Source organism: Gopherus flavomarginatus, chromosome 10 (genome assembly GCF_025201925.1).
Source record: "Gopherus flavomarginatus isolate rGopFla2 chromosome 10, rGopFla2.mat.asm, whole genome shotgun sequence".
NCBI lineage: Eukaryota > Metazoa > Chordata > Testudines > Testudinidae > Gopherus > Gopherus flavomarginatus.
In genome coordinates, this window is record NC_066626.1 from 37,815,012 (window position 1) to 37,824,882 (window position 9,871).

A 9,871-nucleotide genomic window follows, 5' to 3' on the forward strand; every position below is an offset into this window, starting at 1 on the left:
TGATGCGGGCGAACCTACCCTGCCGTGGCCAGACACGCGGCCCGCAGACAGGAGATGCGGAAACGCGCACCCCACAAATCCCCCCCGCCCTGCGGGAGAGACGGTGCGGACACCGCCAACTCCGGGGGGGGGGGCGCGCACGCACACACACACACACAGAGCAAACCCCCCCCCGCGCCCCAAGGGACTGCGGGACCTTTTGTGATCCAGCCCGCGAAAAACCCCCAACACCAGCAGAGAACCGGTAACCAGCCCCCCTGTAAAGTCCGCGCCCCCCGGCAGGTGGTAATGCATCCCGCTCCCCCGGGGACACTTGAGACAAGTCTGGGAGGGAAGCGGTCTCAAGGGAAGGACTCAGTCCTGGACAGAATCCCCCGCACCGAGCGGTGACTTTGCAGACCTCAGGCAATCAAAAATTGTCACTAGGGGAGGAGCAAGTAGACGGGGCGGAGCGCCCTGGCCGAGCCCACAGACCGCAGCAGCGCAGCATCTTGGAGGATACGATGTACACGCCCCAGTCAGTGTCAGCCTGACGTCGAACAATGCCACGCAGCCAGGGTGCGGGGCGGGTGGATGCGCTAAGAACCAGAGTCAGAACAAGCCTGTGAGTTTAGCCAGCATGACTTTCGGAGTCAAATTAGTTATTTTCTTACAGGCTTTTTGTCTGCTTACGATCCACACGCACGGACAAAAGAAAGAGGATGCCACTGCAGAGGAAGTTAAAATAGAAGTTTTACATGTGCCCAGAGAATGCACGCCAAAGAGCAAGAAAGGAGATCTGCTTAATGCACATTATGATGGCTACCTGGCAGGTGATGGATCCAAGTTTTATTGCAGGTAAATAACTGTGCTGTTTATACCATTCTTCTTCACCAGATTTGCCTCTCCTCTGCAAATAAAAAATAGTCAAACATTTAGCCTGTTGTTTCTTTTTAAAACTGCATTAAAGCAGATTTGACAATACTGAATCTATTCAAAAGGAAAACTTGTATGCAGTGCCCAAAATTACAGTGATGTTTAGAATTATATCAATGTATATCTAGAGCTATACTTTCAAACCACAAATGCTGTAAATATCATTATATAATATTTAGGCCGAATTAAGCCCCAGTCCTGCAAAGACTCAGGTTTTGCACAAAATTGTATTCATTTAACTAAATTTTGTTAGAAATTGATTTAATTAAATCAGTGGCACCCTCTTATGTAGACACTCTTATTTAAATTTAAGAGTGCCATAAATAGTGAAGTTTTCCTGTGTAGACTAGGCACAGTGCATATGAGCAGCTTTGCTCACAGCGTGTCAAGGTACACACATGCATAAGTCTTTGCTGGATCAATGTGTTTGTTTGTTTTTTTCAATAAATAAAAGGAACGATCTTTTACTTAACCATTATTGCTGTGAGATAAGTTTGAAGTATGTTAAAAATATTAACTTTTACAGTTTTGGATCCAACAGATATATTAATTCATCCAAAAATCAAAACGTAAAGGATATTAAAGTTTTCCTGATCTTGGCCTTTCTTTTCCTGAGACCAGTGTGGAAGGAGTATGCTCAGTTTAGGACAAAATATGATGCCCGTGGAAGCCCACTACTGGTTGAAATAGGGTAGTGTTGATAGGTTTTGGTGTAGATCTAGGTAATTCTTGAAACTGCAAGTTATTGGCAGTGCTTATTTGCGTACTTGGTGTTTCAGCTTTAACAATGTTCTTTTCACATCGGATTTTTGATTTAATAGGTGAGAGTGGAGGCATTGCATACTAGGGGAACATTTGGCAGTGTGGCTCCAATGGAGACATATTGTCTAGGAGCTGAAGGATTGGTCAGCTCTGGTGTTGAGGAATAAAGCCACCAGATGGATGGCCTGTCATCCTGCATATCCTCTGTAAGCCACTGTTTTGCAGCTCATTCTGTGTACGGTATTTGTTTTCAGGGGTAGGAGAAGAGGGGAGAGAAGACATTCTGCCCCCACTTGCGTGATTTGGAGAAACTCCACTAAGGGAAATTACTAGAGTTTTCCTCGCCCAGTGCCCCTCTTGTACCTTCTGCAGAAAGGTGCAATTTTAGCACTCAATTTTTCCTTGTTCTTTAACAAGTCAACGGGAGCATTTCTTTGTATGCAATTTCGGATTTTTAACAAATTATACTAGAAAAACTGTTAATACTTCAATATAAATAAAAAGGGGCAGTTGTTTACTTTTTAATGTACACTTTACTGTGACTTCTTAAAAAATGTATCTAAGTAATGTTACACTTTCCAAAGATAGTACTGTATTTAAATGTTAAAGTGATTTTTAAAAAAAATATTTGAACACTGACTTTGTTGCTGTCTGCTCGCTAAAAGCTTTTTATTGTTTTTGTAGTCGGACACAAAATGAAGGTCACCCAAAGTGGTTTGTTCTGGGTGTTGGCCAAGTCATAAAAGGATTAGATATTGCTATGACGAATATGTGTCCTGGAGAAAAACGGAAAGTGACAATTCCACCATCATTAGCATATGGACAGCAAGGCTATGGTAAAAAAAATAAAATTCATATCTGCTTTTTCTTCTGTCTTTATGTTTTCAGATAAATGACAGAAAACAGTGTTGTAAATAATTTACTTGAGTATTGATCATCCAAGCTTTTTTGATTGAGGGTTTATTTGATAGCTGCAGTTACAGGGCCTGATCCTGCAAACTCTTATTCATACGAGTTCTTACCCACAAACATAGTTCCAAGGAATGTAATTGGGTTGCTCATGTGAATAAGGCCAACTCAAGTATTGGCAGAATTGGACCTGTCATTATAGGTCCATGCTAACAAGCGCTCTCTTTTGCTAGAAAGGAACTTCTCTGATAGGAGCACCACAACTACTAACAGTACCTACTATGTGACAGAGAGAGAGATCATCCTTTCGTTGCTAGTATTTGTATTATTGTAGCACCCAGAATACCCTCTCAGGATTGAGGCTCCATTGTGCTGCCAGTCCCTGATCAAATTTGCTTACAGTCTAAATAATACATGACTTACTTTTTGAAAACAAAAACCACAACTGAAAAGCTATCAAAAGGAATCAGATCTTCTAACCAGCACTCCATACACAACATGCTTACAGCTCTTTAATTTCCAGCAAGTGCAGTGATGGCACTTATATTAACTCTGCAAGCAACTGCAGTGCTGCTTTCACGGGTGGCTTATTTCACATGAATGAGGAGTTCTCTGCTAACAGCAAAGAGCGCTTGGAGAGCAAGGAGAGGTCAAAACTTGTGCTTATAATTATATCCTTGTTTGATTTCCAGAGCCTCTAATATCTCTTTTTGCAGTCAGAAGAGCCAAATATAAGAATTTTTGCAAAAGTTCATTTAGGATTGGAGCAGATAAACAGGAGGGGTAAATTGATAGTTATTCTTAAGTGGTCTTTAGAAACAACTTTACGAGAAGAACTTTCTTTTGTGGGAGAAAATAAATATGGTTCACTGACAGCCAGAGGGAAAAAAATAAGATTTTCAGAAAACTATTGTTTTATAGGAATTTGGGGTATTTAGTTATCTGTTTTTGAGGTTACGAGAAAGGCCTTTTATTATTTAATAATAATAAATATTATTAAATATTATAGTATTATTATTATTTCTCCTATTTATGTACATCCTTATTCTTGTTGCATTACATTCATGTTTAATTTCCAAGAGTAGGGTACTGCCAGATTGGCCTTTTAATAAAATCTGTTTTTATTTTCACCCAATCAAAACAATATGAGATTCACTACACACCACTGAATTAATTTGATGAAACATTATTTGTTTGAAAACTATCTTCGGACTAATTTAATGAGAAGTTTCATAACTCAGCATAATAATTGTTGCAGTCACCACTACCCCACTAAATGGAGCACAGGAAACCTAATCTGAATGCATGACATTTAGGTATGCAATATATGAGACTAATGGGCTGATTCAAGACTTAAAATCTTATTGTGAAACATTTCTGCTGAATTGACAATATCACATTTTAGTTCTTTGTAATCCAGCTTTGTCTGGGAACATGGGGCATTGACCAAACATGCTGCTGCTGTTCTGTGATCACAGTTTGATCATTTGTTCATGTCAAAATTCCATGAGCCAACTTCTTCCTTGATGTAATTCTATTGAAGGCAGTAGAGTTACACCAAGAATGAATTTGTATCATTAACCATAACAAGAAATGAACAAATCTTGCCTTGTAGCAACAAGAAAAGTCATTGATATCAAATAAAAAGTGCACTGTTAAAATCTAACTTTAGATTTAACTGTTTGTTCTAGGCAGTGCTTGAAGAAAGACTTTTTCCTGCAACATGGTTGTTCTCTGTCTTAGCGTATTCCTGCATGCTGGGGAAGATGACTGTCTAATCTTGACTTAGTCAGGCTGCATGTGGCTCTTTAGGTCTTGACATGTCTTTGTCTCTGGTATGTATAATTCTTACAATTACTTGCCCCAAAGTCTGTCTAGTTAGCTTATATTAATAAATGTTAGATAAACTTGTTACAAATGTATGGTATCTATTTCAGACATTCACATAGCTGAAACAGTTTAACAAAACATGTTTTGTAGTCAAAATTGAAACCTCTCAATACCATTTTATTCATTATCTCAAATAAGAAATACCAGTTTGTTTGCCTGCCACTGTTTACATTTTAATATTCAGATCTAATAGGATATGCAGGAACTCAAAAATAAATTCTGATGATAGACTAGCCTACATACTAGCTTTAGGTGAGCCAGCATATAATTAGGATCCAGCTGTGTGTTTAAACATTAACTGCATGTTGCATGGTTTGTCAAATGCATGTTTTGGGCTGACTTTTTAGACCTTATTGATTCACTCTTGTTATTTGTCTACCATGCTACAGTAACCCATCTTTGTATTTAATATTTCCTCTACATCTTTGATACCAGAAGATGCTTTGACACAGGAATATTAGAACCTACCTTCATTCTGTCTTCTGGAACTGAGCAGATCATTCCTATAGCCCATTTTTCCTGTGTTGATCAGATGGCTTGGATTCTGAATACTTCAGCCTGTCTCGCTAGTCTCTCTCCTAATTAGTTGCATATTTCAAATTATATTTTATTATTTGTAAATCCCTTAATAGTAGATGCATTATATCAAAAATGTTTTAGCAGAACTTGGCTGCTTTTATTGCCTTCTTGTCTCCATTTCAAACAAAGAAGGAGTGTGTGTAAGCATTGCATCATTACTACAATCCTTTCAAAAAACAACTGTCACTTTTAAATTACAAACTAAAAACACATTACTTTAGCCTGGCATGTGGAATTGTCAGGATTTCAAAAGAATTGTTGTAAGGCACATTTGTATATGCTGTTGTGTTTCAAAACATCTCTTAATGCAAGGCTTCCTAAGGAGGATTTTTAAGAGTTTGAGGTATATTTTAAAATTTTTATTTAAATGTCTGGACACTTGAGATGAACAATGTGAATAATATCTTTCAACATATTGTTTCAGAGAAATAGAATGGTTGTAAATAGTGCCTGAAAATATTCGCCTCTGAGTATCAGGATTGCCAATGGAACCCCATCTCATTTCCCTTTTACCAGCAACCTCCTTTTCTGAAAAAGACCCCTGAATCCATTACCTTTGATATTTTCTGTGGGCTTCCTGGTGGCTAAGACCCCCTGTTTCTCCTGCACTCTACTGTGGGCTAGCTGGCCTTCTCTCTCATCATGCATTTCAGTGTTTATGGGGGTCTGCCTGCTGCCATCTCCTAAACCCATTAAAGTCTTGGGCTGGAGGCTGCCTCTCCAATTGTGTAGGAAGAGGAAAAGCAGGAAGCACTCCTATCCAACACCTATACCTTCTAATAGTGAGATGAGCTTAGAGAGCTTGGGAGCTAAAAAAATCCTAAGGTGACTCTCCCTCAGCTTTCTACAGCTTGCACAGCAGTGGCCAAGATAATTTGCTGTGGTTGCAGTATGAGGTCTTTACTATTGAGTTTGGGCATACCTGATTAATAGGGAGGGACCCACGTAGCTGCAAAACCCAAAGAACAGGCCATTAGGCAATATCTCCCTGAAGACAAAGATAAGGAGAGTTGTCCTGGGTTCAGTGAGGGAGAGGATTGCGCTGAGTCAAGAATGAGGTAGGAAGGAGTCCGAAAGAAGGGCTTAATAGTGTAATATTTAAAGACAGGAGTCAGATTATTATTTAGGTATCACACAAGTTGGAAAATTACACTATTAACCTATTCCTAATAGATAATAGAAATACTGCTGTATGAATGTATGTACCAGAAGTATGAACTTTGACTCCTACAATGTTTTTTTAATATTCTTAGCACAAGGCAAGATTCCACCTAATGCAACATTGATCTTTGAGATTGAACTGTATGCAGTGAGTAAAGGACCACGTAGTGTTGAAGCATTTACTCAAATAGACATGGACAGTGACAGGAAACTCTCTCGAGATGAGGTAACGTGAGTCAACTGACTTGGAATAGATCACATATATATACCACTGCCAGTAAACCAAAGCATACATTATCCCTATATGAGCTGCCTCTGATTCCATCTTTTACTTATCACTTTGCTATGTGGAGGGCTACATCCCAGATTTACAAGGATGCAACATTTGTTTCACTCTCAGTGTCTAAAGTCTCCCCTTTTGAGGAATGAGTGTATTGAAATGGGTAGGGTCCATTAGTACATTTAAGAGGTTAATTCAGACTGTACACCCACTAAATTCTTGTCCTGTCTGCTGCAACAGCCAGAAAGAGTATCAGTTATGGTTTCATGATAGAGATATTTGCCCACTACAAACTAGTCAGACATCAACTCATTTCACTCATGCTCAGTTTTCTATTGAAAATATCTTCAAAGGTGTCTAGTCATTGACGATTTTTACTATGCATTGTTACTTTATATTGAGAAGATAGTCAGGGAGATAACCATTTCAGTACATTATTTTTGTTATAGAGTTCCTAATGTTTTGTTCCTTTTAGTGTACTTTTGCTCTGGAGTTTCAAGTGTCGGAGCTTTTAGCTGATGTCATTTTATATTTGTGATATGAATGCCTATATGCTAGTGTTTATCACGATGAGCTTACAAAAATGAACTCTGAGCTATGTCTAGTATAATATTTTAATTGTTTTCTTTCAGCTAAGCCATTATTTGAAGCAGGAATTTGAAAGAGATGGTAAAAAACGTGATACATCAGTTCACGCTTCTATTTTAGCTGATATATTTAAGAAGAATGATCATGACGGAGATGGCTTCATATCTGCAAAGGAGTACAATGTCTATCAGCATGATGAACTATAGCAAATTATTTCTAAAATCTCCTGGCTGCTTTCTGTACCCCAGATTTAAAGAATCTCTAAAACGAACTTTAATTTTGTCACATGATGTTTTACATTTTTTTTTTGTAATGGTAAATTTTTATACCTTGTAAGATCAGTGTTAAAAATCTTTCCAGTCACATTTCAGTAATAGACTGTGATATATTTTACAAAAGAAATAAAATTATAAAAAGGCATAATCTGTCTTGCACAATCCTTATTTCAGGTATAAAATTTTATGATTTTGTTGGATGTGATTTAGCTGAAATTTAGCATCTCTGCTTGACTAAAGCAGAGCACTAATCAGGTGATTCTTCTTGTGTTGGATACAATTAAAATCCTGATATTATCGCACTCAGAATAAAGGTGTGCTTTCAATGTCACAGCTGAAACAAAAGAGCAACAGAAGGAAGTGGAAAACAGGATTCCATGGAACACAGAACCCTCATCAAGGTCGAGAAAGATCATGAAAACATACAATAAAGAAAATTAGACAAAATTATGAGGTCTGTTGACATGGGAGTTGACTAGTGTTTGTTGGGGAAGCTAGGCTCTGACCGCACTAAGATGAGACTGACTGTGGTATTTAAACATGTTATTCTCTGCAGACTTCTAGCTCAATTTCCTCAAGTAGTGTGGAAAGGTATTTTAGAGACTTCTGCAACAAAAGTATCAAGACTAGTACGTGGTCTTATAAATGATTTTAATATGGTTCTTAGCCCCTTCAGCCACCCCTCCCCCACCAAAAGCCTGTTAGATTCAACAGGTTGGTGATAGAATTACCAATTATGAGCTGAAATGTACTTGCTGTAACTATATAAATGCTACTAAAAAATATCTGTAATGCCAGATGCACAGATGTCAACCACATGTGGTTCAGTCATGCCAAACTAATCTATGCCTTCTTTACACTCCCTGTCTTACTTGAAATACTTATGCTAAGATTTTTGTAATGACGTCACTTTTTGTTGTCAAAATGTTGTTTAAATGAAAATTGTCCAGTCATGTTTAATTACGCTGCTGGCAAGAGGAATCTGTGTCAGGATTGTGCAAGCACTTCTGGACAAGCCAGCACATGGATGTAACTTAATGCTTTGTAGCATTAATTTATTACGATGGGGTCACACCCTTCATAGCTCCTGTAGGACAAGCTTCTTGTGCACCCAAGAGGCTCGCTGTATTCCTCTGTTCTACCCGCTGCATGCCACCCTCTCATCCTTCTCTAATTGAGGGACTCCCTGCAGCTTTCCCCAGTTTCTCCTCTGCTGGGGTTGTGTGTGCACCCTCTATGGCAGGTGCCACATATCAGAGGCTCTGGGAGCATTCTTTTCTGCTCCTATTCTCCTTACCACATGCTAGGGGTTGTAGGTGCCCCCTTTCCTCCAACCAGCATCCCCAATTTTCCTCTATACCAAGGATTGTGTCTCCCTGCCCTCATGCCAGCTGTGATGTGCACACACCCCATTCCCCCTATTATTATTTGTCTAGGAGATAAGTCACTCAATGTGTCAACATGTTAAACTCTTTATGTAGAGGGGAGGTAGGCAGGATGACCAGACAGCAAATGTGAAAAATCAAGACAGGAGGTGGGGGGTAATAGGAGCCTATATAAGAAAAAGACCCAAAATCAGAACTCCCTATAAAATCGGGACATCTGGTCACCCTAGAGGAGGGGGGGGCGGTACTGTTATGCTGGAAAGCATTAGTAGATGGCATCAACCAGTTGCTTGATCTGTAGACAATTGCAGAGGTGCTAAAACTTATAACTATCCTAAATTGACAGCACTAGCTCCTTGGGTCCCTACTTTCCCCCCCGTTTTGGTTTCTGATTTTCCTCAAAATCTGTAGGATTCCAACCATTGCTGCCTAGACCAATTCCTGAAATTCTGGAACTGAGTAGGTGTGGCATGCAAAAGTTACTATCTTATCTATAGCCAGACATACACAAAAAATGCAAAAATGTCAAATTGACAGCATTTAAGGTCTAAAGAGACAAGCATCATTGTGTTTTATTTGAATGTGTAATCATTAGACTACACATAAATTGTAAGCTTTCATTAAAGTATGTGCATGCTGAAACTAGCAGCACCAGAATGAAGCAGAAAGGTTGCCACATATACATACCTTAAGATAGAGGGAGTTAGATTAAAATTCTTACTTTAAAATTACAACATCAAAAGAGAGCCAAGCAGGTCCGGCAGACGGGCCTAGCACTGCCAATTTCAATATGCTACACTGCTGTGCCCTCTGCTGCATGCATTCCACTATGTAAACTTTATTTTTTTATTTTTTATTTTTTTTTTAATTGAACCAACTTCTGTGGATGAGAGAGAGCAACAAGCTTTTGAGCCACATAGAGCTCTTCTTCAAGTCTCGGAAATGAACTCCCAGATCACAGAAGTTGGTTCAATAAAAGATATTTCCTTACCCACCTTGTCTATCCAATATCCTGGGATTGCAACGGCTACAATTTGACTGTATACAACTTCTTAATTGGTGATTTTGGGCTTTACTGCTACTAGACCTGAGATGTAATTGGTGGGATTCAGTACACTAGTTTCACA

General features: G+C 39.0%; 1 protein-coding gene across 1 annotated transcript; it reads left to right on the forward strand.

The window, feature by feature from the left end:
* The first annotated feature begins 2 nt into the window (after positions 1–2).
* On the forward strand, positions 3–7,507 carry FKBP7 (FKBP prolyl isomerase 7). Its single transcript, XM_050916245.1, has 6 exons — positions 3–8; positions 442–558; positions 656–837; positions 2,362–2,513; positions 6,309–6,442; positions 7,129–7,507. Exons 1-6 carry the CDS (start codon positions 3–5, stop codon positions 7,288–7,290), a joined length of 753 nt encoding a protein of 250 aa, XP_050772202.1. The 3' UTR covers positions 7,291–7,507.
* The last annotated feature ends 2,364 nt before the right edge of the window (positions 7,508–9,871 follow it).